The following is a 27,911-nucleotide window of genomic DNA, read 5'->3' on the forward strand; positions in this document are numbered from 1 at the left end:
TGGGAGAATGGGCAGGGTACTTTTGAGATTGCTTTGCAGGAACAGCACTTTGAGAATCTGGCCCCTCTTGCTAGTCAGGTTGAATTCCATCTCAGGACTAGGGTACCTTTTGCCAGAAAAACCTCCAGTGAGGTCATTGCATATGTGTGTCACACTGTTTAAAAATATTTTTTTTTTTACTTTGAACATGGAAGCGACTGATTTGAATGGCACAGTTCAAGTTAGAATGGGGCTGGGTTCTCATTAGTGGTGACTTTAAAGGTGTAGTACCATCCCCTTGAGTTTCCCATCTGAACTCCATGACCACCAGCAAGCATTGCTAAAGCATCATCTTGGGCATAAAGGTGCCTTTCAAATTCTCAATCCATAAACCTCTATTTATCTTTCCAGTGTCTCTTGCTACGTAGTGTATGCTTAGCATGAACACACCCAGCACGTCCAGCATTTTATATTAGAGTCTTAGTACTATAGGTTAAATCTATGACAATAGGTGACTGAGAAGTGGGACTGTCAATCATACCATCAAGCCTAAGTTCTGAAGAGATTTTTTGTTTCTATAGAAGATCCAGTAGAATGGTCAAGGAGAGTGGCAACCAGAAAGGAGTTGCTTTAACGCCTGTTATGTGAAGGCAAAATTCCCATTTTCTTTGCCACAGTTTGTATCGTTACGTCTGGGATGTAATTGACTACTTCAACCACTTGAGGGCATTCAGTTGCCTTCCCTCAGCTCAGAGATGGGATATTTATGAACACGAATGGTGAGAGGAGCCATTTCCCCTTCTTTTAATAAAAAAAATGGAGGCAAGGGTGAGGTAAGGGAGGAAGAATTGAGAAAGCCCCATTTTGTGGGCTTAATCTGATGCTAGAGCTAAACAGCCCTGCTGGGAAATAAAGGGTGGGTCCAAACCATTTATGATGCATTTTTTTTTGGTCCATTTGCAACTCTGATTCCCCTTTCCTCACTCTTGCTTCAGCAGGACTTACTGGCTGGTATGTTTCTGCTTCAGAAGGCTAGCCCCTAACTCTGTGCTCTTTACCTTGTGTGTGCTCAAGAAACATTTGTTGGCAATTCTGCTCTGTGATGATGAGTGAAGATATTTGTTTTTGTTTTGGTTTTTTTTTTTTAGGAATGTCAAGAACCAGATAGATTTCCGTTCAGAATGCAAAACTCTTTGTTTGGCTAAAGCTTCATTGTCAAAGCCGATAATATGGAAGCAAACCTGGACCCTGTAGCTGAGTCAAGCCCCATTTTATTTACAGCTCAGTCCAACAGTAGCCACCAAGAAACCCTTTGGTAGCCCTGCTCATCAGTAAATGAGCCTATCCATCCTGATTATTCCCTAGCCTGCCTTGGATTGTGCAGGGTGGCTGCCATCCTGACCCCAGTTCTTCTGCTCTGGGAGGAAGGAGAAACCGTCCCTATTCAACTTTCACACCCAACTCATTTTCTTCAGGTCTCCTCTTGGCTCAAGGGAAGGCATGCTTTTATTCTGGTAAGGCTTCAGAACTCTGGAGAGATGTCTGAAATGTTTTCTTCTGAAAGGAAAAAATCTCTCCACTAAGTTCAATTCAGTTTCTTGACTTCAAAGAGACAAGCTGCTTTTCATATTTTTTCCTATTTCATGATATGATTGATCTTTTCTCCTTCATTCCTTAATTAATTCATGAAAAATTAGCCCAAACAAAGGGTACATTCAACAGCTCAGGCAGGGAGTTCTAATGCTAAAGTAATGGCTAAGAAACGGTCTTCAGAGCATCCTATTTCTGCTGCTATCAAGATAGATGATATTTCTACCTTTCCCTCCAAAGCCCACAGAGCCAAAGGAGAAATGGTTCATAAGGTCAACTAAGGTCAACTTGTCAGCAACCACTGATAAAATCCAGAGAGTGAAAATTCTCCCCCAAACTGCTTGCTCCACTTCTCCCCAGATGCTTCTTCAATTCTTTTGGACCTGGGCCTGGACAATGACAAGTCTGTCATTTTGTTTCCCTCAAGTCAAGAATGGAAGGTACTACACCTTTGAAATGAAGTCTCTCAGAGCAGTGTTGATTTTCACACTCCCGGCAGAACTTGCCCTCAAGTTCTCAGTTGACCCTGTTCCCAACCACACCAGCACCGAAAAATTGCTTTTGAAACTGAATATATTGCTGGCAAGAAAATCAATTCAAGTGGTAAGGTGTATAATAGTAACTAGTATAAAAAATAATAAAGTCCTGTAATACATCTAATTTAATATGAAAGCCCTGCCTCTCTAGAGACTTCTGCCTGTGGTTACCTTACAAAATATATATAAAAAAATACACAAAACACATACACACATACACACACACATACACACACGAAAAATAACTTTCTCTGTGAGAAATTAAAAAAAAATCCTAGTGCAAAATATAAAGCTCTGTAAACCTGGTCCTATGAGAATCTATGGTTAGTAAACGGCAGTTAAAGCAGATTTCTCCTCTCACAGAGAGAGCTCACATCATTGTCTCCACGATGATATGTGTTGGTTTTATAAGTCCGCCGTTAGGCGTTCCATTAGAGCAGAATGGGGTGGCTCCTTCAGTCTCCTTGGACCATCGATTGAGTTCCTTGGGGGCTGCCACTGATTTTATCCTCTGTAATAAGAGCCAATAAGAGCATGTTAGAAAAAAGGCCGAGCGGTCCTGCAGGACTACTTGAAAAGTCAAGGAGGCTTTAAATTAACTTCATCCTCAAAGCAAAGCAGAATCTAGAGCTGTCAACGGTAGTCACAACAACCACAGGACCAGGAAGGAATCAGCAAACAGGGTTTCCCAAAGCAGGAGTTATCATGCTCCCATTCAGACCATTTCAACATTGGCCTAGTGGTTTCCCTTCTTTGCCAAAACTCGGCAGGCGAATGATGTTGCTTTCTAATTATAAAGGCATGATGATTTATTTGTGAAGCCTCCAGGGAAGACACTGGTGTCCTTGCAAATAATCTACTGCACCTATGCAAAAAGCCCTATCTCCATTCTCTGGTTCATTTGCCAAAAAGAAACTTAGATCACTAGGGTGGAAACACCTAGAAATCACATCTGGGCCCAGCAAGGCAGAAAGGCTGTGATTCTTCCTTTACAACTTCAGAAGTTCCAGAAATTGCCTGGCCTGGGCTCTGCACCTCAGCTCAGCCTGGGGTTGCCCTCATCTCAGAATATCGGGGGTCGGGGGGGGAGGGGAGGCTTCTGGAGGACATAGGAGCACCCTGATTGGCTTCCAAGGGTGACTTACTCTAGGATTTCCGCCTACCTGTAACTTATTATACAGTCTGTCTCTAGCAAGGTTGTAGGTTCCTTGAGGGCAGAGACCACTTGGACTAATTCTATTACACTCTCCCAAGCACTTACTGCGATGCGCTGCATACAATAAGCACTCAATAAAAACCACTGATTGATTAACTGATAGAAGAATGAAAAACAGCAGAGGGAGAGGAGCCTCTGCCTAACCATGATTTCATCAGTTAGCATCCTACTGCTATTAAAACAGATGAGGAGTTAGGTGAAGAAGCTATTACTATACAGTCTTGTTCAATTTGCTTAACAATGGCTTTGCCCTGCATGTCCTGAATGGTCCTTTAAAAAAATACAAAAAGCCCCCAAAACTTTCTATAAGAAACTGGCAAAGGATTGACAGGGTCCAGAAGTCCCTGCCAAAGTCAAAGGAGGGCTACAGACAGCACCAGGGGAAGCCCAAGCTACCCAAATGCTCTCTGAGAACTTAAGTGAAGGTGTCAGGTTTCTGGATTCTCATCTAAATGAAAGTGAGGAAGAGATACCCAGGCAGACACAGGGACAGACATAGTGGCAGGCACACAAACAGAGGAGGAGATGGAGTCAGAGATGGATCCAGAAACACATCAGAGTAGCTGGAGAGGTCTATGGTGTATGGACTACTGGATGTGAGGAAGAAAGAGTGACTGATGAGCAAAGCAACCACAATAACTCGCAATAATGATTTCTTAGAAGCTAAAGTAAACATCTGGGGTTGCTTAAATAATAATGGGAGGTTCTAGCTGCAAGAAAGGATGCAGCAAAGTGGTAAGATACAGGTCCAGTGGATTCCTTCTAACTTTACTGAGAAAAAGAATGGCTAAGTGGGTAGAGCACCAGACTGGGAGTCAAAAGGACCTGGGTTCTAATCCTGGCTCTGCCACTTGTCTGCAGTATGACCTCAGGCAAGTCACTTAACTTCTCTGTGCCTCAGTTACCTCATCTGTAAAATGGGGATTAAGACTGTGAGCCCCATGCGGGACATGGACTGTGTCCAACCTGATTAGCTTATATCTGCCCCAGCCTTAATACAGTGCCTGGCACATGGGAAGTGCTTAACAAATACCATGCTTCTAGTTTTATTTCTGACTTCAGTTGCTTGTGGGACCTCTGCCTCACTATCTCCAGCTGAAAAACAGGGTTAAACATGCATTTCCCCTCGGTATCACAAGGGTTTCTGGGGGTTATGTTACAGCATAATGGGCTCCCCAGTTATCGGTGCAATGGGCTCCTCAGTTAAAAGTTCTCTGTTAGAACAAAGCAATTTATAATTCTGTGAGGAAGCTCAGGAAATCCACAAATAGGTCAGGCTAAATGTAATGCTAGCCTTGCATGGCCCCACTGAGCTACTACTCAAATCCCCCATCTTGTTTCACTCCCCACTTTCCTCCCCTCCTCCTCCTTCCTCCCTCCTCTGAAAACAATTCTGCCTTTAGACAAGAGTGATTGGCTGACAAATGACCAACTTTTCTCCAGGACTCGGCAGACCACGATGGAACTAGAATGTAGCACACTATCTAATGCTCCTTCACCCCTTCCTCTCCACAACCCAATGAGATGGCTGTAAACTGCCACTCCAGTGACTTTCAAGCCTCTAATTAGATAGAGACTTCGTATAGGCAGGAAAATGATCACTGAAGGAAATGCCTTGGCCAGGACTGAAAAAAAAAAACTATAAAAGCTTGGAAGTTGACCAAACCAAAGTGTTTAATGAGGTTCTGGGAAATTACTTGTTATATTTTCTCCAGAAATGTCCCACTTTCTCCATGACTGGAGACAGGACTATTGTTGAAACCTCTCAGGAAAAAAAAAAACGTCAAAAAGAAGACAGCAAGAAATGCTGAACTGAATGCTGGCAGTGAGAGAGAGGCCGCATCCTTTTCTCCAGGGAGCACCAGCAGGAATTTGGAGAGGAAGAGAAGAAGAAAGAAAAGTCACTGCAGGTGTGACAACTGTTGGTGGATGATTATTAGGCTTCCCATTTAACATCTAACTGAGCTTTTCCCTCATGGGTCTTCAGTTATCCCCTAGATCCTGATTCAGGCCTCCTGGGAATATGCCAGCCTGGGAGGGCTGAGGCTGTAGGGACAATTCATTTCCGGGCCAAATTGGCCTGTCTCCATTTTTACTATATTGAGCAGTAATCAAGAAGACAGTTCTCCTGGAGGAAAGGTCTTATTCATCATTAGAATTGAACATATAAATATAGGGAGATTCTAGTTCATGGCTGGCAGGTGGAAGTCGGGAACCTGGAGCAGGATGTGCCATAGTTCACCCATGATATTTTATCTTTGTTTGCTTTTGGCAAATTTGATAGCCTCCTGTGCTTCATTTACTCAAACTGTGAAATCTCAACTTTGCCCCCAGGCAAGGACCTGGCTCATTTCCCAGAAGGCCATACTTCTAATATCTGTAAAATGAGAGAAGACCGTGACTGGTCTACTCTCTAATTGGGAGGGCTGGCCCATGAGCACAGAAGGTCTTAGCAAGTGGTGTTCCAGGAGTAGTCCTTCAACTAGCTCAAGACAGAGCCTCACACTCTGGTAATCTGCAGAGTATGTCTTCTATCCCCAAGATGAAGACAGCGGCAGGTCACACCCAACAGCATAAAGTGGCCCAGGAGAGCCAAAGTCTGGCCAGGAATCAGGAACTTAGATTTCAAGTCCAGGCTCCATCAGAAAACCAGCAATGTTAGCCCTGATGTTCCTTACAGAAGAACTGGCTTCTGTAATTGGCCACACAAAGCCCTGTTTAAATGCTGTCATTATTCCTCCTCTGATGGCATGAAGGCCCAACATCCAGGTTGGGACTGCTGTTCCTGGGAGACTTTTTTACAGCCAACCTTCCAAAGACTCAGGGCTGGCCTTGAAGTTCAAAGACTTAGGTCCTGCCCAATGTCCCTTAACCCTCTTTCCCACCCCTCAAACTCTCCAGGTTTCAGCTCCATGAGCAAGAACACCAAGATCACAGCCTGTTGCCTTTCATGGGTGCCAACGTTTCATTTTAAGGGCAAGGCAAAAAAGAGGGGAAGCAAGTAAGATGAAACTTGGGAGTTTTGCAATCGGGGCAGAAAGATCCAATTTGGGGGTATCTTCAGCCCTGCTCAGAAGTTTCTGGGTCTCATTGGAGACCTAGGATAAGCAATCCGGGTGGGTATCCAGCCCAAAAGGCTGGAAGGGCATGGTAGGAAGGGGCACAGCAAAAACAATGGTTTTGCACCAAGATCTGGGGGCCCCATGGGGCAATGGATCCCCATTGCCCCATGGAGCTGACACCTGTGCCTCCTTACCTTCTTCCTGGGAAAGAAGGGATAGATAGATGAATCACATCTATCAGGTGCTTTGTGCTTTCTGAGGAAAAGTGTTCTGTAAATACAACACAAGTCTCCTTCCTGTTGGGATAATCCCCGTGGATCTTACCTCAATGAAGGATCCGTCTGACCGTACAATGCGGACGACCATCACCATGGGGATGCAGATCATGGAGGAGAGAGCAAGGACCCATCCCAGGCCAATTGCCCATTCAGGGTAGGTATAGACCTTGTTGTAGGTCAGCGGCGTATATTTGACCAAAGAAAAGATAAAGCACCCCTGAGGACGACAAAGTATGAATGTTAAAGAAGCCGTGCCAGAATCACTGGACTTCGTTGCTTTCCCCGATGAGTTGAAATAGGGTTCTCCACAGCAGGTAAGTCTGCTTATCCTGCGGGCTCTACTACTTATCTTTAAAAGAAAGAGCAGCTGCTTAGTTCTGCCAGAGACCAACCAGAGTATAGGCTGCTGCTAAACCCACAGCCTCGCTCCCTGGCTGTGTTTTCCAAATAAGCATATTATTTGTTCTCCTCACAATGCAGCTGATGGTCTCAAATAAGAGGTTGGCTTCTTTCAGAATCAAATCCTTGTTTTGATCATTGCCGTGAAACCAGCACTGGTTGAAAAAGGGTAATGGGGTTTCCTTTGGGCCAGGACCTCTTGTGGGGGCAGGGGGGTGGGCATCTTATCTGTCTTAACTGTCCCTTCAAGACCTAACAGCAGTGCTCGTAAACACGACACCGAGCTGATCTGCTCAGCTGATTCCATAATTTCATCTTTCTTGGAAGGTCCAGAAAGGAATTTCTCCTCTTTCCAGGGTTCTTTGTTTTCGGGATAGGAAAGTCACTTCATGCAAACAAGAGAAAAACATGTTCGCTAAAACCAATCTCTTCCTGATGTTGATAAGCAGCTTCTTCAGCTTGGTCCAGCAAATTGGTCAGTCTTCCAATCACAATCATTTACACAACTGCCTTGTGTAAACATCACTTCCTGTGGGGTTTCATTTTGGGGTGGAAGGGGGAGATTAAACCCTGGAGACCTTACAACCTTTAGCTGTAGCCCTTCTACTTCCATGTTTCATAAACCAACCCCTTAGGACAAATGCTGATGATGAGATGATGGGGCAATTGGCACCCAGACATGAATATCTGAAGCAGAAGTGGAAGAACGGCTTAGGTATTAGAAAAAATTAAACTCACTACGCAAAGAACTGGTGTGATTACGGTCCAGCTCCATTTCATCCAGGGACCAGGTCTGTATCCAATCATATCCTCAATGGCATCATAAAAATTATCAGCGCCTGGAAAATATGAAGTAGCAGCCATGTATCGCAACAAAGCACATCAGGGTATACTTTAGCCCAGGGAAATGTCTGCTATGAAAGAATAAGTCCATATCATGCCTCAAATTCCGAGAAATGTCATTGTCATCTGACCCTGAGGCAAGAAGCAGCCTCCGCAACAAAACTCCCAGATCCTGAAACCTGAGGCCCAGTAGCAGGAATATCCTAATAAGAAGGAGTATCAAGAGAAGGCCACCTCTGAACAAGGGTTAGGAACTCCTGTTTCTAATGCTAAACCCCTCAAAAATGAATAGGGTTACTGAATAGGCATGGATTGTTTTGCCTCCTTTCAGTTATGCCAAAACAAAAGCTACCACCAGTGATAGGGCTAGTATTTATTGAGCACTTACTGTGTGCAGAGCACTGTACTAAGCACTTGGAAGGGTTGGTAGAAATGTTCTCTGCCCACAGCGAGGCAGGTCTAGACCTGATGATGATGGCATTTGTTAAGCATTTACTATGTGCCAAGCACTGTACTAAATGCTGGGGTAGGCACAAACTAATCAGGTCAGACGCTGTCCCCGTGCCACATGGGACTCACAATCTGAGGGACCTGGATGGAGAGGAGAATACAATGGGGGAAGGGCATGGGATGAGGTATCTCAAACTGCCAAGAGAATTCTTATCCTTTCTACAAAGGCCACGTTCAAGTTCAGTGGTAAAGGAAGAGCAGAAAGAAGGGGCAATGAGCAGAACAACTGCCTTGGATAAGATGGAACAAGTCCAGGTTATTGGCCATGGCTCTTTAATTTGTAGTTTCCCTTAGCTGTGGAGTGGAGACTCTGAGATCATATTCTGTCATTAGTGGAAATCATTCATGCATTCCAGTGGATGCAAAGCCCTCTTTATTTGTATTTTCAGACTTTGGAAATCATTTCTCCCTATTCTCTCCCTCTTTATTCTCTCCCCCTTCTAAAAAGCCACCATGACTCTGAGGCATCTCCCTCGCCTTCTTGGTCATGCCGTCCCCTCAGCCTCCTAATCACTCCTACAACCTCATCCGAATATTTATATGCCATTGATTGTTCATTCACCTGTGTTTACTACTCATATCTAATCTTACCCTCTTTGGACTATTGTGTTTTGCACAAATTTTGGTCTCCTTGATTTTCCCCATTTGATTTGTAAGCTGCTCAAAGACAGGAATGGTGTCTTATACTTCTTTAATATGTCTCCCAAACTCCTAGTAAACAGCTCTGCACAGAGTGGACACTCCATGACAATGACGATGATGATGATGCAAAAATTCCATGAATTTACATGGTGGGAGCGGGATGAAGAGAGGGAAAGGATGAATCAATTCCTCCCTGCTGCCTGGACAGGGAAGCTTACTAACATTTCTGCTCAGGTCCTGCATTCACTCACCCCTGTTAGTTGCCAGTGCCATTTTAGGGCTGGGGTGGGGTGCGGAGTACCTTGCCTCCAGTTTAGTAGCTACTCAAATGTACCTTTGTGCATTGCCAACAATGCAGGTTTTCCAGTTTGCAAGTGGGGCCCAGAGTCCCTACGCCTTGAGACCCTGAGATTCAGGTCAGCCCTACCGAGTATTTGTTTCAGTCTGGCCCAGACTAGTCTCCAGTTTCAGGGACCCTTGTGGTGGTACTGGGATTTTTTTTTTTTTTTTAAAGAATCAGAGAATACGGGTGGGGACACGTTGAGTGAAGACATGTGTCTTCTGTGACTCCAGGGTGCATGTTATTGCACCCCAGAAAGAATGCCTACCAAGAGAAAAAATGACAGACTGCAAATTAGTTCCAGCAATAATTTCTGAAAACTCTGATTTTAATGCAGTGAAGCTCTGTGAAAATAATTTTAAAGAAAACTAATCCTGGCTATAATGCTAATGCTTGCAAAGGGTCTCATCATATCATGAAATAAAGTGTGGCCCAAGTAGGAAAAAGTGGAGTAATATTTGGATAGGATATGGCAAAGTTCGTACTTACCATAAACCCAGGCAACAGCAATACATTCAAAGAATGCAACCCACAAAAGGCATACACCACTAGCTGCATAGTAGTCAAAGAGTTGAAACACATACATGCCACCCTGTGGAAAGAAAAAGTTACAGAGACAGTGAGTTGGTCATGGGTCAAAGTGTGTTTACATAAACACAAGAGAAAATCTAATGGACAAGGAGCATGTCAGCACCTTGGGAGGGTAGAACCATATGTTATGCAAAATATTTCCAATTTATATATGTAGTTGTCTTTTGTATTTGAAAAAACATTCTCAGCTATTTGTTATTCGCAACTGGAAGATTTTCTTCCTCAGAATGTGAATTTGTTCAGCACAGAGACAATGACCTGTAGCAAAATTAAATTGCCCAGTTGACTATTAGGTCAGTTTTGTGCTTTTGAAACATACAGTCTCTCTACACTCTAAACTCAATGTGCGCAGAGTACGTCTACCAATTTTGTTTCAGTGTACTTTCCCAAGCACTTAGTACAGTGCTCCACACTAAGTGCTCAATAAATATGATTGATTGATAGATTTTGCAAACATTTTTTGGAGGAGAACCCATTCCAGACTACTGCTTGTTTGGGTGGGTCGTGGCAGCGGGGAGCTGCTAAACAAAATTGCTTTAAGGGGCTCAGGAGAAGGCTGGGTTTAGGAGGCAGGGGAACCACTCAATCAATCTAGGCAAGAAGGATTTCTCAGCATGAATAATACTTTCATTCTTGTCTTGGACAACTATTTAGCTTTTATTGGCCACACTGACACTTCACAGGATGAAACATGTTCTCTGTCAGGAAAGAAAAAAAAATTGTCTCACTCAGTTGGGTCCTTTTATCATTCATTTTATAGGGAAGGGCTGTTGGGGCACACAGTTTTAGGAAGAGACATATTTCCCACTATTTTAAGAAACGTCCAAATGTGATTCTTATTCCTTAAATGTAGAGTGGGGCATGTTCAGAGTAACATAATCTATCTTCATCCAGTATGGACAATTTCTGCTTGGTTTGAAGTTATTATTGTAGCTCACCTTCACAACAGGCATTGAATCAACCTGTAAAGAGGAGCTCCGGAATTCCCTTGCCCACACTGACATGCACCCACTTGTGGTGGGCAAGGTCAGATTAGCTCATGGGGCTGCTCTCCCTGGGCCCGGTGATCGTCAGAAGAAAGCACCTAAGACAGACCTTCCCTAAATGGCCACCAAGCATGGGCAATGCCAGAAGGGGTGGGGCTGAAGTCATTACAGCTCAGAGATACCTCTCTGCTAGTAACTGTGCTCTGGGGTGGATGAGGATGGGAGGAGAGTGAGGGGTCTGGAAAGCAACACCTTATTGTTTAGAGACAGCTGCAACTGCCTGACCCCTCCTGAAGTCTCTTCCAGCTGGTCTTGGCTGCGGAGAAATTGAGTTTGCCCCACTCCGTCCTTGACTCCAAGTGAGGCACCCTTGTGATCTGTGCAGTTTCTGACTGGAAACACACAGAAATCTGAGACTTCCCTCAGTCCCCACCAGCATTCTGGCTGGAGGGGCACATTTTATGAGATGGGCCTCACAGGAAGGGACCCCTGCTTCAGTTGAACCAGCCCTGCTTGTGGGACACATTTTTTACTAGAAATAATTCTTCATGTGTTAGGACAGGACAACAAGCACAGTTAGTCAAGGGAGCTACTGTAAAGCCTGTCGGCCAGAGTCATGTCATCCTAGGGCTACGAGTTTCTCTAGATCGCCCCTCCCCCATTCCAGGATATGAAACAGCTTTTAAACTGTAGAAATTCAGGAAAATACAGATATAATGAAAATAACACCATCCATGACCACGACCACAGCTACTTACTTCGGTCACCATAGTAAGCCCCAGAAGATAGCTAAGGAAACACACTATAGCGATGAAGATTTCCCGGCGGTAACCCTTCCTTAGGAAGGATGGGTGCAGATCAACCAAGGATGTGATCTGTCCTTCAACTTCAACAAACTAAAGAAAAAACAACAGAAAAACACTATTCACATTTCATTCTATTATGTCCCAATTTCCTTAAGAAGGAATAATAATAATGATGGTATTCGTTAAGCGCTTACTATGTGCCAGGCACTGCACTAGCACTGTTGCTGGGTAGGGACCATCACTACATGTTGCCGATTTGTACTTCCTAGGCACTTAGTACAGTGCTCTGCACTTAGTAAGCGCTCAATAAATACGATTGAATGAATACAAGCAAATCGGGTTGGACACGGTTTCTGTCTCTCATGGGGGTCACAATCTCAATCCCCATTTTACAGATGAGGTAACTGAGGCCCAGGGAAATGAAATGACTTGCCCAAGATCACACAGCAGACAAGTGGTGGAGCTGGGATTAGAACCCATGACCTTCTGACTCCGAGGCCTGGGCTCTCTCCACTATGCCATGCCGTAGAAGAGTAGAATAGACTACTAATGCCACATGTGAGGCCATTTACCTGTCTGATCAACTAATCACAAGCCAGTTCCTATTAAAAGTCAGTCACAGCTCAAAAGCCAGACAAAACTATTTCTCCTCCCTTACTGACACCCATGCCCATTATCCCCGTCAGCTCTTCCGTACATTCAACTCCCTTCTCAGGCCCCCGGTTCCTCCACCTCCTCCTTCCCTCACCCTCAACGATCTGGCCTCCTACTTCATTAATCAAATTAAATCCATCAGGTCTGACCTCCCCAAAGTCACTCTTCCCTCATTCCCAGCAGTATCCTCAGAGGAGATCTCCTCCCTCCTCTCAAGTGCTACTCTGGCCACTTGTGCTTCTGACCCCATTCCCTCTCACCTCATGAAATCTCTCACTCCATCCCTTCTCCCCTCCTTAACTTCCATCTTCAACCACTCACTCTCCACTGGTTCCTTCCCCTCTGCCTTCAAACATGCCCATGTCTCTCCCATCCTAAAAAAACCCTCTCTTGACCCCACCTCATCTTCTAGTTATCACCCCATCTCCCTCCTACCATTGCTTTCCAAACTCCTTGAACAAGTCGTCTACATGCGCTGCCTCAAATTCCTCAACACCAACTTTCTCCTCGACCCCCTCCAATCTGGCTTCCATCCCCTACATTCCACGGAAACTGTCCTCTCAAAGGTCACCTCCTGCTTGCCAAATCCAATGGCTCATACTCTATGCTAATCCTCCTCGACCTCTCAGCTGCCTTTGACACTGTGGACCACCCCCTTCTCCTCAACACGCTATCCAACCTTGGCTTCACAGACTCCGTCCTCTCCTGGTTCTCCTCTTATCTCTCCGGTCGTTCATTCTCAGTCTCTTTTGCAGGCTCCTCCTCCCCCTCTCATCCCCTTCCTGTAGGGGTTCCTCAAGGTTCAGTTCTTGGTCCCCTTCTGCTCTCGATTTACACTCACTCCCTTGGTGACCTCATTCGCTCCCACGGCTTTAACTATCATCTCTACGCTGATGACACCCAAATCTACACCTCTGCCCCTGCTCTCTCTCCCTCCCTCCAGGCTCGCATCTCCTCCTGCCTTCAGGACATCTCCATCTGGATGTCTGCCCGCCACCTAAAACTCAACATGTCCAAGACTGCTTGTCTTCCCTCCCAAACCCTGCCCTCTCCCTGACCTTCCCACCACTGTTGACGGCACTACCATCCTTCCCGTCTCACAAGCCCGCAACCTTGGTGTCATCCTCGACTCTGCTCTCTCGTTCACCCCTCACATCCAAGCCGTCACCAAAACCTGCCGGTCTCACCTCCGCAACACCACCAAGATCCGCCCTTTCCTCTCCATCCAAACTGCTACCCTGCTCGTTCAAGCTCTCATCTTATCCCGTCTGGATTACTATATCAGCCTCCTCTCCGATCTCCCATCCTCCTGTCTCTCCCCACTTCAATCCATACTTCATGCCGCTGCCCGGATTGTCTTTGTCCAGAAACGCTCGGGGCATGTTACTCCCCTCCTCAAAAATCTCCAGTGGCTACCAATCAACCTACGCATCAGGCAAAAACTCCTCACTCTCAGCTTCAAGGCTCTCCATCACCTCGCCCCCTCCTACCTCACCTCCCTTCTCTCCTTCTACAGCCCAGCCCGCACCCTCCGCTCCTCTGCCGCTAATCTCCTCACCATGCCTCGTTCTCGCCTGTCCTGCCGTCGACCCCCAGCCCACATCATCCCTCTGGCCTGGAATGCCCTCCCTCCCCACATCCGCCAAGCTAGCTCTCTTCCTCCCTTCAAGGCCCTACTGAGAGCTCACCTCCTCCAGGAGGCCTTCCCAGACTGAGCTCCCTCCTTCCTCTCCCCCTCCTCCCCCTCTTCGTCCCCCCCGCCTTACCTCCTTCCCTTCCCCACAGCACCTGCATATGTGCAAATATGTTTGTATGTATTTATTACTCTATTTATTTATTTTACTTGTACATATTTATTCTACTTATTTTGTTTATATCTTTTGTTTTGTACTCTGTCTCCCCCTTCTAGACTGTGAGCCCACTGTTGGGTAGGGACCATCTCTGTATGTTGCCAACTTGTACCTCCCAAGCGCTTACTACAGTGCTCTGCACACAGTAAGCACTCAATAAATATGATTGAATGAATGAAAGTCAACATCATTTAATTTGGCACTTGGTTTTGTGACCTAGCTATGCTGGCAGTGCATAAAGAGAAGGATGATGGACCATCCTTTGACAGTGTACAGTAAAACATTAGGGATCAAATAAATAAATACAAGAGGGAAAAAATTATTGGGTGCCTTTCATGTCCAGAAAGCTTCAGGTAAATGAGAACACTTGGGAGAAACACAGGAAAATGATGATTTCAAAGCTACTTCAAAGGAAAGCATAGCTATGGCACCTCTCTTTTTTCATGTATTGAAGCTTGACAATAAATAGTGTGTAAAGTAACAGTAAAGCTGGAGTTGGCAATTTTCAATCCAGTACTTCAAATAATCTTTTGGAAGAATGTTATTCCAATTTGGGAGAAGGGGACTGGGTTTGAGGTTTAAATGACTTGCCTGAGTGGCAGAAGGGGAGTAAACAAAATGCCAAGGAGTCTTAACCTGGGGAACCACACTTCTAATGCAGTCCAGCAGGCTTCTTATCCCTCTACAGAGTAGAATGTATGAAAACCCTGGGAGTCGGAGGAGCTGGGTTCTAATCCCAACTCTGCCACTTGCCTGCTGTGTGATCTTGGATAAATCATTTAACTTCTCTTTGCTTCAGTTTCATCATCTGTAAAATGGAGATTCCATACCTGTTCTCCCTTAGATTGTGAGCGCCTCGTGGGCCAGGGGACTGTTACTGACCTGATTAACTTGTACCAACCCCAGAACTTAGAACAGTGCTCGACACATAGTAAGTGCTAACAAATTCTATTACTATTATTATTTAGGAGATCTCACTGTTTTCTGATCCTTCAAGTTATATAATGAAGATTACTCAGATTTGTCAGAATGGATACCTTTCTTATGAAATGATACCTGGGATGTTAATTCTAACTGCATCAGCATGCAAATCCCTTAACAAGAGGACAGCAATGATACTGAAATTTTCTACAGTATGAAACTGCTTTGTACTGGCTGAAGCCAGCAGAGCTTGTTAAAAGGAAAACAAATTGAGATTGAGAACTGGAGGTTCTAGGGAGAGAAAAACATGTCAGAATGAGTATTTTTTGGTTATTATGACAGTTATCTTCAAAATGAAAGGCCAATAATAAGGGAAGACTAATCACTACTAGGAAATCACCTCTGTTTTGGAAAAGGCTTAACCCCATGCTACTTTATTACGAGTTGGTTAGACAGCACCGGTTGAAGGATTGCAAATTCTCTACATGTTGTCTGGGCACAAGAATATTCGATAGTTTCTCTGATGCTACTTTTGTTATCCCCATGAGACAGGTAGCATGATGTGTCTTGTTCTGCACTAATAATTTACTTAATATATTTGGTGTCTTAGGTAACTCCTGTGATACATCTTCTCCCTCAACATATTTTAACCTTCAGGTAGGTGTGATGGATTTTGTTCTGCTTCAGTGCTCCCAAATCCTGCTTGACAAAACTCCCCCCCGCAAAAAAAATGACTCCAGTTACTTGTAATCACCTCTATTCCTACCCCCATCATAATCCTCCACCCTCCAGGAGCAATTTAAGATTCCTACAGGGTTTTTCATTTGCATAAACAATTGATTGTAGAGCCTTGGTGCTGGATATTTAAAATTTCAACTAGGAAGTGATTTGAAAGTCACTTGCAAGCTGTACAAGGTTAAGTACGTAGGAAGCAATTCAGAACAAATGGAAAAAGACTCCATAAATGTCAGAGATCAAGTGGCAAACCACTGTGAAAAACGTACTTATAGATTTACCCTCAAATTGCAGTGTTTGGCTTCTCTGCACTATTCCACATCTCTCAAAGGATTTGACTTGGAAGCAGTTTTAATATTCATCGCTGTTGTGTGGTATGAAAAGAGGCTTCCATCTAGACTCCTAGGCAGTATACGATATTAAGTTGATTTCTGCTTATTAGTCATTTGTCAAGCACTTGTTTTTGACTATTCCCTTAAAGTATTTGAGGAAAAGATTGGAAGCTATATGATTTGCCAAAAGATGGTTTAAAATCACTGAATATGATTAGCTAAAAGATTTGTCTGATTGATTAATAGATTCCGGTGGCTTGTTCATACTCCTTTACTCTAAAAGCAAGAATGGCAATACAAAAATTCTTAGGTGTATGTGTTTGGTTCTTTCTTTGCTTGTAATTAGAGAAGAGAAACAGAGAAGCAGCGTGGCTCAGTGGAATGAGCCCGGGCTTTGGAGTCAGAGGTCCTGGGTTCGAATCCTGGCTCCACTAATTGTCAGCTATGTGTCCTTGGGCAAGTCACTTAACTTCTCTGTGCCTCAGTTACCTCATCTGTAAAATGGGGATTGACTGTGAGCCCCACGGGGGACAACCTGATCACCTTGTAACCTCACCAGCGCTTAGAACGGTGCTTTGCACATAGTAAGCACTTAATAAATGCCATTATTATCATTATTATAATTAATCCATTGCAAGTAAATGGCATTGGGACTGTATTCTATTTGCATCTGGCAACGCAACCCAGTTCTTGCTTTTCTTCCAATGTATGATCTGATGCCACACTATGTCTCAGTCTTGCTTTGTAGGGATTAGGTTTCTCCTAAATGAAGTCTTGCAGGTGTCCAAGTACCCAGAGGTGGGAGAGTGGGAGGCTGGAGCTGGAAACTAGAGGTAAATTAGGTCATCGCTTGACCTCTGTAAACATCTGATGTCAAAATCTCCCTTGACGAAAGGATGTTTGTGCCTCTAAAGCACTTTATGAGATTATTTAAGGCCTAGCTACTTCAAACCCAGGAGTTCTAATCATTGTGGTAATTGTGGGATTTGTTAAGCACTTATAATGTGCCAAGCACTGTACTAAGATAATCAGGTTGGACACAATCCTGATCCCACATGGAGCTCACAGACTAAGGCCTGGGTTCTACTCATGGCTCCTCCAATGACCCTCTGAGAAACCTCATCCCTCTGCCCCTTAGTTTTCCTGCTTGAACAAGGAGGCCATTATGCTTGTGCACTGGGAGATGGTGAGGAAGGATTAGACTTTGCATGTCACGTACTCTGAGCTCCTTGGATAAACCCACAAACATAATGTAAATCTAACAGTACACTTATATTTTTAATAACTCATTTCACCTGGAAGAAATTGCAATGATACCCCCTTTCCCGCCCCCAAACTGGATCACTAACCTGGCTATCCAGTCCAAGCAACAGAAGCATAATAAAAAAAAGAATGGCCCAAAACGTGGGCAGTGGCATCATGGACACTGCTTTTGGGTAGGCAATGAAGGCCAAGCCAGGACCTAGAGGGATGGAAAGAGAAAATGGGAAGGGGGGAGAGGGGAGAAAGATAGTCAATAACAATGCATTTGGTAAACTTAAGTTACATTTAAATGTGGGTATGCTTGGGTTTGCAGATATACCCAAGCTCAAAAGGAACCAGAGAAAAGGAACTGGTCTGAACTCTTTCCCTTAAAAAAGACCAGGCTTACTTTCAACGGATCAGCTCAAGCAAATTTGGAATCCTGACCGACTCCCTGCCAGTTTTAACATCTGTCTCAAACATGCAAATCCTAGGTCTGTACTTTATCATTAGTTGATATGAACTGGAATAGAAACCACTGCCCTGGAATAATAGGGTAATGTAACTTCTGCAGAGGTTGGTCTTGGCTTATGAGGCCCATTTAGCCACGAGTTCATTTAAAGACAACTATGCACCTATCTTCCAGATGGAGGGTGGGGAGGGATGATAACTGGGGCAATGCTCCACCCAGCTTTGGCATTCATTGGCTTTTACCTCCCCTGAGTAAAGGGCTAAAATTTCCCAGAATACAAGAGAGGCTCTCACACCTTCCACTCTTTCAAGGGTGTTTTAGAGGGGATAGCCCTGCCCTGGCATCTGGGCTCTGTACAATACAGGCTCAGCTCAAACTCCAGTTTGGCTGACCATTGTTAATAAGCAAGGAGAACTGTAGAGTAGAGAATTGAGATCTCAATCTCAGGAGGAGAGAGGGAGAGAGGAGAGAGGAGAGAGAGAGAGAGAGAGAGAGAGAGAGAGAGAGAGAGAGAGAGAGAGAGAGAGAGAGAGAGAGAGAGAGAGAAATGGTGGGGGAAGAAAGCATAGTCTCTCCATAACAATCCAACTGAGGAGGAGAGTGGAAATAATTACACAGGTAATTCAAGGAAAAAATAGATTTCTTACTTAGCAATAGGAATAATGTTTGAAGGCTGATTATAGGCAATCTGAGAGGGACACCAAACCTGTTATTTTTAAAAGCTATTATTTTGGTGATTGTTTATTTTCCTTCATTACTGGAATGATACAATTAATTTAGTTCCCACTCATTCCTCAAGCATTTTGTGTTTTGGAGAGTTTACCACAACATGAGAACATATGCGGGTCTATTCAGTATGCATGCAAGCATTGCAATTCTGAAATAGGAGGTGTGGAAGAGGGATGTAGAAGAACTTTCTGTGTCCCAGTTTCCCTTTTCAAGGTGAAAAAAGGGTGAAGAAGAAGAAAGGAAGAAATTAGACAAAGGATAAAGGTGGAGGAGAAAAAAAGGAGAAAAATGTAAATTTATGAGCAAAGTCACTTTAAAGAGACATCAAGGCAGAAAAGTTAGACTGTTAGCTCCTTGAGAGCCAGGATCATGCACTCAAGTGCTTAGTACAGTGCTCTGCACAAAGTAAGTTCTCAGTAAATACCATTGATTGACTGGTTAATTGAAAAGTTGATGCTCAAGATCATCCTGACATAGGCAGCCCAAAATATAATGCTGAAAAGTCTGAAAGAAGGAAAACAACTGGAGAAATGGAATAAAATCTAACCAAAAAATCAAGAAGATAAAGAAAAGACTGACAAAATAAGGGTGGCAAATGCCACATGTTCCATTTCCAGAGGCAAGTAAAGCCAAATTTTTTTTTATCTTCTCCATTAGAATTTGGCCTGAATAAGGACAAGCAGAAACCTGGGGGGCAACAGAATTATGACTACAAGAACAGGGAAATGGTCACTTTTTCAGGCAAACTAGCCTAATTGACCATTTCTAGGGGTCTTCTAGTCCATGGGGTTTCTGGACACTGACTCTAGCCTAACTAATCAGTAACTTCTGACTTGTACTGCGAGTTCATTGAATCGCACATGTAATCAATTAAAGCAAATTATGAGACAGATGTAAAACATGTAGGCCTTCTGAAACCCATTCAGGACCTGGGTAAATGATTAATTCAGTTGTTTCTGTATTTCAGTTTTGCAGTAACTAATGATAAACCTCCTGCAATCTAAGTGTTTTCTCTAAAAACAAATGTTGAACTATAAAGAGAGAAGTCCATCTGAAAGAACATAACACACTTCTGGCACCTTTGGAAGACTAATGTGATTAGCAAAAATCAGTGCACGCTACATTAAATATGAACTCCATTCCGCTAAATAATTATCTTGTTCAAATCCACTATGCTCAATATGGTGCTTGTTAAAAGCTTATTAGAGAAATAATCATACTCCATTTGTCGGCCATTCGTGGATCACTGAGGGGAATAAATGATAAAGTCATAGCTTGACATCTCGGCTAATGAAGGGCAGAAAAACTTAGGTTGACACTATATCAAACATATCTATATATACACACACAGAAGATATATGTATATATACACACACAGCAAATCAGCTCCACAATCTAGGAGATGGTACAGTCAGACCTGATTAATCTGAATTAGTTGGTGAACTTTGTTTTCAAGAATCGCCACCTTCATATTACTCGGTCAATGGTACAAACTGTACAAGCTGTAAATCTTGCTGACAGCCAAACCCATAGACAAACCAAGCAAAGATTATTCTGGCATCACTGTACTGTCTTTGTTCCTGCCCTGCTTTATTGGGGTGCAAGAAAGGGGGAGTCCAAATGAGCTTGAAAATATGTTCTGCGTAAGGTAGGGGTTTTAGCTTAAGATTTAAAATGAGGAAGAAAAACAATTGGCATAAAAACCAGCCAGCTTTGCCCCACCAAGTACCGAGTGGTACACATAGACACAGCTCAGGAAAGTCAGAGGTTCACGTTTAAAGCTGACTTAGGGATGGGAGATGAGGGTCATGTGCCTCAGGCTCAAGGACAGATTTGAGCCTCAGAGCTGTGCAGTCATCAGGGGATGAAATAGTTTTGCTATGTGTCCACCTGGCCACATGAGTTGGCAAAGAGGCAACAAAAGACACCTGTGCCATAAAACCTGATGTCATGTATCTATCCACCCCAAGGCAGCATATGGAATGCCACAGGGTTAGAACCTTTCCTGTTCCCTGAAAACCTGCCTCAGACTAGCCTTTCAGGGAGCCCAAACCTTTTTTGCTTGGGACCCTGGCAATGAAGAAAACTTAGTGGAAACTTGACTTGTGGAGAAGACAATGTTTTCTTAGGACCAGCTTCAAAATGGACTCATCACCAATATTATCCACCTCTCCTTGGAACTGCTCTAAAACATACAGTCACCACACAAATGAATTTCTCCCTGTGATCCTATCGCAGTTACTACGCCAAGAGCAAAGTGCAAAATACAGAAACCGAGGCTGAGAAGGTTGAAATCCAAGTACAAAATGTGGGGAGTTTTGGGGGGTTTTTTGAGTTCCAAAATAAGTTCGCTTTAATGACTGGCAGCCATCTGGGTGGCCTCTTTCTGATCCAATCCTGTCCCTGAAATCCCACCACTGACTTCAGAAAAGAAAAAAAAGAAAAAAGAAAAAACAAACTCAGGAGCAAAACAAGTGCTAACCAAGGAAATTGAGCAATGCATTATCCATCCATTTGTTACTGTCTTAGAATAAACCAAAAAGCAATATAGCCATTCACGATTTAGCAGTAACAATCTTATGCTTCCGGGAACTTTAGGGGGTGCATTTTGAAAACCTTATTTCCCCCCAACCACTTTCTGGCTAATTGCCTGCAGAACTTTGCTTGCACACTAGGTGGCAGTGCCCACCACCACTGCCACCAATACCACCGTACCTGACTCTGCCACATCAGCAATGTCCACCCCTTGCTCTTGTGCCATGAAGCCCAGGACGGAAAAAATTGCGAAGCCAGACACAAAACTGGTACCACTGTTCAGGCATCCCAGCAGCAAACAGTCCCTAAGTCACACATATGTCATGGAGCAAGTTAATTAAAAAAAGACTGAACCCACGGACCCTACTTATTTTACATCATTTAGCTAAGACACTACACCCCCTTGGATGGAAACTTGCCTGTAGCAGTTGTATTTGTATTTGTTGTAGCTCCCAAGTGAAGTCATCGCTCCTAAGCAGATTGCATATGAAAAGAAGATTTGTGTCCCTGCGTCTATCCAGACCTAGAGAGAGGGAGGAAGCAAAAGACACAAATGTTATAGGTGAGCTCCTGGTGGAATTTAAGCTCAAATCCACCTGCAAATTCCAACCATGTACTCAATCTTTCAGTTCAGTTAGACCCACTGGGTGAGAGAGATAATATAATTTCAATTTCTAGACTGTGAGCCCACTGTTGGGTAGGGACTGTCTCTATATGTTGCCAACTTGTACTTCCCAAGCGCTTAGTAAGTGCTCAATAAATATGATTGATTGATTGATTTCAAAATGGTCTTTGGTCCTTCCAAAAACCCAGTCAATAATTGCAAAGGCTGAGTCTTCAGAGCTTTCCAGGATCCCAAACAAAATAACAACCCAAACCCAAATTGACATGTCTGAAAATGGTGCCTTTTTCGTGCTCTCCCCGATATTTGCTGAGACCATCTCTGCTGGGGGCAAGTCCCTTTCCTAGCACTTTCCCTCCCCAGAGAACCTGCTCAGATGAGCTCTGGAAGTGAGTATTTCCCACCATAAGCAGAAGACAGTGAACGGAACCTACTCAGGAAAATGTTGCACTTCTCTCCTGCCCTTCCCATGGCCTCCTCCTACATGCAGAGAAGAATGTACTGTGGAGAGCATTTTTGACTTTTCCATCTATGGAAGTGATGGAGTGCCTACTGTGTTCAGAGCCCTGCACTAAGCACTTAGAAGGGTGCAATGAATTAGTAGACATGAACTCTGCCCTCGCAGAGCTTACCATACTGTCCATACTCCTGATTTGCCAAATCGCCACTTCTAGCATTAATAGAATATAATCTGCAAAGGAGAGAGCCACCTGTTCGGAGGTCAAAGACCAAACTGGAGGAAAGGAGAAGTTGCCACAATGCGGGGAGGGCTTTTGGAGAATCTACCTCTTTGATTCCTTCCTATGACATTTTGGTTTCAGTGTCATGACTGAACATCTCACAGATCAGAGTTGAAATCAGGGGATCTGAACCCCCTGATCATCTGATCAAAGATCATCTGGATGATCTTTGAATTAAAAAGAACTCCCACTGCAAAAGTGTGAGGTGGTTGTGTTTGTGACTGGGAGAGTTTTGCTGAGGCTTTTTGGCTTCCCAGGAAAAATAATAATAATAAAACAAAGCTGCATGAAATTAGTGGAACTACTATAGCCTGAGCATCCACTGGCAAGCAGTTCATACAAGAGAAAGCAGACAAGTGTTGTCCTAGGAGAGAAGGAACAGGATTTTCCCAAAGACAGTCCATTAAAAAACAAAGCGATAACCCAAAGGGGTTCCCTTCCTGGATCTCTCCCCTGGGCTCTCTGGGGAACTGCTTACAATCCTGTTTTGATTTTAAGGGAGGAAGCCTAAATCCTTTTCATTTTGCTTTACGATTCCTTTTTGGATTTTCCCTTACTTAAGCATCTCTTCTGGAAGCCTTGTTTAACCCAGCAGTAGGAAATGGACAAAACCCACAACTTTCCTCCTTGAAACTCCCTATTATAGGCTTGGTTTTCAATCACTCTTTGCTCCTCTTTTCAGTTCTAGTTGGGATGGAGGAGGAGGGAAGAGGAAAAGACTAACCTCATAAAAAAAATGTTATCTCCCTTACCTTGTCCAGAGCCTAATACAGTATCAACAAGAAAGCTGAGAGTCTATAATTGGACAGAGCCTACAGCCTCAGAATCCTTTGACACAAAAAGATATACACACATGGAAAGATACATTAACATTTTTAACAATGACCTTTTCAACAAGACACAGTGGAAAAATTCACCCCAGTATTACTATTCAATACACCTAACAGTAATGGAAAATATATGAAAGTCAGCTGGGCTTCTCCTTCCCCTCCTCCCTCCATCACTGCCCCAACATTTATGATCAGGAGACTTTCTGCCACTTTACCTGTGGATCTTTCAGCCGTGAGATATCAGGATACAGATAAAACTTGATGCCCTCTGCAGCTCCAGGCAGGGTGACTCCACGGATTAAGAGCACAAGGAGCATGATGAATGGGAATGTTGCTGTGAAGTACACAACCTTAAAATAGAAAGCAGGAAAACAGCAATCAACCTGTTATGAGCTAAGTTTTTTTCTTGAAACAAATGTACTGATTTTTCATATTTTTTCTCTGTTAATATACCATTTTCACACACACATACAAACATGTGTACACACACACACACACACATACAGAGATCCACTTTATATAGTTTACCATCTGCCATGGATTCTAGGTCCATACACATCAATCTGTGCAAATACATGTCCTTGAACAAAGCAAGGACAGCAAGTGACCAGGAGTCTTTAGACTCAATGGAGCGTCTGTTTTAGTCTAAGGTGGTATAAGGCTATCCTTTTGGCCACATGTTGAGCTCCCCAATAAAATGCTAATAATGACTTCGTGAAGATAACATCATGCCCATCCCTCAGAAGGTTCTAAGAATATGAGCCTTTCCCATCCTTCAGGATCTGGGGAATCACTGCAGACTCTGAACATTTATCAGAACTAAAATTCCTATTCACATACTGGAAAAATCCTTCTTGCATGCTGCACTGCCCTGGGCCAATCAACTAATCAATCAATCAGAGGTATTTATTGAGTATTTACTCTGTATAGAGCACTGTACTAAATGCTTGGGAGAGTACAATCGAATAAGTAGACATCATCCCTGCTGTCAAAGAGCTGACAGTCTAATTTTGGAGGGTTCGGGGACAATAAAACAAATTGAAGGTAGGAGAAGCGGAGTATAAAGAGATATACATAAGTGTTGTGGGGAGAAGAGGTGGGGTGAGTATCTAAGTGCTTATGGGTATGGATATAAGTGCCTAGATGACACAGTAGAGAAGGAAATAGGGTGGGGAGATGAGAGATGGACTAGAGATGACTTCCTGGAGACAATATGACTTAGGTAGGGCTTTGAAGATGGATGCTTCATTCTCAGGACACAAGTGGTGTGCAGGTACCAGCATTACATTCATCTGGTGGTGGTTTGGATGATCAACAGGGTCATATTCAAGGCTATATACAGTAAAATGGGACCAGGAGATTCCTCTTGTGTCCCAATCAATCACTTCAGGTGGTATTGCAGCTCAATTGAGAGGGCCAAATGTGAGCCATAGCTAAAGTTGTGGGGGTTAACACTAAATTGGCAGAAGACTTGATAGACCTCAGACCTAGCCTATGGACTGACTGTTAACTAGAAGCAGTGACATCACTTTGAAATATGTAGGGGACTCTCACAAATTTGAACTCTTTTAGAATGTATCTTCTCCAGTATGGGAAAGGACATGTCCATAAAGCAAGCAAACCAGCATCATTTAGCATGTCAGAATGGGGTGAGATGGGGAAGGAGGGAGCAGAGAACTAGAATGCCAAGGTCTGCCACCAAAAAACGTGGTTGGTTGTGTGGAGGGAAATCCCTTATACACGGCCTTTATCACTACTCAAGCTGTAGATTCAGCTCAGGCTGAATCCCCTCTCCTTCCTCATTGTGCATATATAACACACTCGTTTGGGAGGGTGAGGGGGTAGGGAGAGTTGTAGCAGGATTGGATGGGAGGGGAGCTAAATAATAAATGCTGGAAAAAAATAAAACCTTTCCCTCCCTTCCTGAAGACAGGCTTCTCCATTTACATCAGTATACATCTCCAGCCTAGGGCCATATCCCACTGAACCCTGGAGACACAGAGACGCCCCTAAACAATAGCAAACAAAAAAAGAATGAACTCCTCAAACCCTGTGGGCAGTCACTTCAAAGCCTGCAAGGGCTGAAAAGGCTCACACTATTGTGCCAGGCCATCTCCGCTTTTTTTTTAGCCAAAGGTTCTTTTTTTTTTCTTCCTTTGGGGTGGAGGGTGTGTGTGTATGTGTGTGTGTTTCAGCTGGAGTCAGGCACACTCCACTTTTCAATTATATCTTGCTGCCCCATTTAAAATACATTTTTGTTTGGCAAAATTTGCTGATCTAAGGGAAAGCTCCTGAGATCCATTCTCTTGCCTTTTGAAAATGTCCTAGGAGAGTTAAACAAGGACGAACTGATGCCAGAAGTGCCGTGACAACTCCAATATGCAATATACCAAGTCCTTTCAAGTGGAAGGCTGTATTTCCTGTCGCTTAATCAATTGCTCGCAAGCATTTCAAGTCCAACTCCAGATTTTATCACAAAGATGAAACACAATTAACTTGGAAACTAGAAGGATGGTTTTCCCCATGTTCTTCTTAGATGAGGTTGGAATGCACTTATTTATTTATATATGCATTTATTGGTTCATTTATTTATTTGCTGGAGAAGAGGAAAGAGTGGGGGCAATGATTTTTGGAAGCTTTCTCCATCTCACAGGTTTAAATGTTCCCTGAAAATTCAGACACCAATCAAGGTTTCCCTGTCCTAGTTGATTAATAAGGAAAAGATGATTCTGTATCATTTATAATGCAACCCAACAAATTCTTTATTAGAAACACCTTCTGGGAATCTAAGAACAATTTTTGCCAAGCATCTCAATAACCTTTAAAGTAAGGACTTCGTTTTCCTCTTTGGGTTATTTGCAGGATTTCACTAGAATATCATTTCTTAGTAGGGGTCTGAATACTGTAATACTGACAGATATGTGCACCTGGAAAAGCATTTGATCCTGTCTTGATTTCCATGTAAATTAACAGTCACTGTAATAAAAAAATGTACTTAGAAAACTACGATTTACACCTCTCAAGGCTGCAAACATAGATCAGCTTTCTCTCTCCTTCTCTCCCTCTCTCCCCCCTCCCTCCTCCCTCTCTTTCATGCTAAACTGAGGAAGACTCTGCTTATGCTGAGAGGTGTGAGGGTTCCCCTTTAGGGACAAACACTGGCAAATGCCCCCAGAATTAAGAGATACCAGCATCACTGTAACGAGACTTCGCAATCTGGGTTTTAGCTCTATGGCCAGTTTATTGGAAAGTAAAACATTTGACTGAAGGCCTATAGTAAATGTTATTAATGATACCAAATGATTGCAGTGGAGATTTTAGATGATCTGATTCTGTGGCCACAAGTTCATCTGTATGAATTGGGCATAGACTTTGACTGAACATTCAATGAAAAGTAGTCTACTCTACTGGAGCCTGGGAGTCAGGGGACCTGGCTTCTATTCCCAGCTCTGTCACTTGTCTGCTGTGTGATCTTGGGCGTCACTTAAAATTTCTATGTCTCACTTACCTCATCTGTAAAATAGGGATTAAGACTGTGAGTCCTGTGTGAGTAGAGGGACTGTGTCCAACCTGATTATCTTGTACCTACCCCGGTGCTTAGTACAGTACCAGGTACAGAGTAAGTGCTTAAAAAATACCATTTAAAAAATAGATAAAATAAAAGAAGTGATCTTAATGGGAATTTTGGAGGTGTGGTGGAGCAGTGTGGTCTAGTGGAAAGAGCACAGGCCTGGGAGTCAGAGGACCTCGGTTCTACTCCTGGCTCCACTACTTGCCTGCTGTATGACCTTGGGCAAGTCATTTGACTTCTCTTTGTTTCAGCTTCCTCATCTGTAAAATGGGGATTCAATACCAGATCTCCCTCCCTCCAACTTAAGACTGTGAGCCTGAGAGAAGCAGTGTAGCTCAGTGGAAAGAGCACAGGGCTTGGAGTCACAGGTCATGGGTTCAAATCCCTGATCCACCAACTGTCAGCTGTGTGACTTAGGGCAAGTCACTTAACTTCTCTGTGCCTCAGTTACCTCATCTGTAAAATGGGAATTAAAATTGTGTGAGCCCCCCCGTGGGACAATCTGATCACCTTGTAACCTCCCCAGCACTTAGAACAGTGCTTGGCACATAGTAAGCACTTAACAAATACCAACATTATTATTATTATTATCATTATTATGTGGGACAGGGACCATGTCTGATCTAGTTAATTTGTATCTGTCCCAGTGCTTAGACAGTGCTTGACACACAGTAAGCTGTTACACATACTGTAATTTAAAAAACAGTAATTACCATTACCACATCTGACTACAAACATCAGATGTGTGGGGGGAGTGAGATGTCAAGAAACACCCTGTCCTTATTTCTGCTAGTGATTTACTGAGAGGAATTCCAACTCCTATTGAGGGAATTCCATCTCAATTTCCCTATCCCATAAGATGGGGTATTACTACATGTTCCCAATTTACTGCAGAAGAGT

The 27,911-nt window shown here is 43.6% G+C and overlaps 1 protein-coding gene across 7 annotated transcripts in view; it reads right to left on the reverse strand.

Annotated features, from left to right (window-relative positions):
• Positions 1-1,363: 1,363 nt before the first annotated feature.
• SLC6A6 (solute carrier family 6 member 6) overlaps positions 1,364-27,911 on the reverse strand; it is a 196,371-nt gene continuing 169,823 nt past the window's right edge. For 6 of the 7 annotated variants that reach the window (XM_038772387.1, XM_038772385.1, XM_038772384.1 and 3 more), the window contains 9 exons: positions 23,656-23,790; positions 21,668-21,771; positions 21,429-21,553; positions 17,620-17,732; positions 11,731-11,868; positions 9,885-9,987; positions 7,799-7,899; positions 6,708-6,878; positions 1,364-2,616 (listed from right to left, as the gene is read on the reverse strand). In XM_038772387.1, coding sequence (XP_038628315.1) covers positions 2,476-2,616; positions 6,708-6,878; positions 7,799-7,899; positions 9,885-9,987; positions 11,731-11,868; positions 17,620-17,732; positions 21,429-21,553; positions 21,668-21,771; positions 23,656-23,790 — 1,131 coding nt within the window. In that variant the 3' untranslated portion in view covers positions 1,364-2,475. The remainder of the gene's footprint in view (positions 2,617-6,707; positions 6,879-7,798; positions 7,900-9,884; positions 9,988-11,730; positions 11,869-17,619; positions 17,733-21,428; positions 21,554-21,667; positions 21,772-23,655; positions 23,791-27,911) is intronic. The other variant, XM_038772389.1, reaches the window with a different exon arrangement.

The sequence above is a fragment of the Tachyglossus aculeatus genome, chromosome X1 (assembly GCF_015852505.1).
Source record: "Tachyglossus aculeatus isolate mTacAcu1 chromosome X1, mTacAcu1.pri, whole genome shotgun sequence".
Classification (NCBI taxonomy): domain Eukaryota; kingdom Metazoa; phylum Chordata; class Mammalia; order Monotremata; family Tachyglossidae; genus Tachyglossus; species Tachyglossus aculeatus.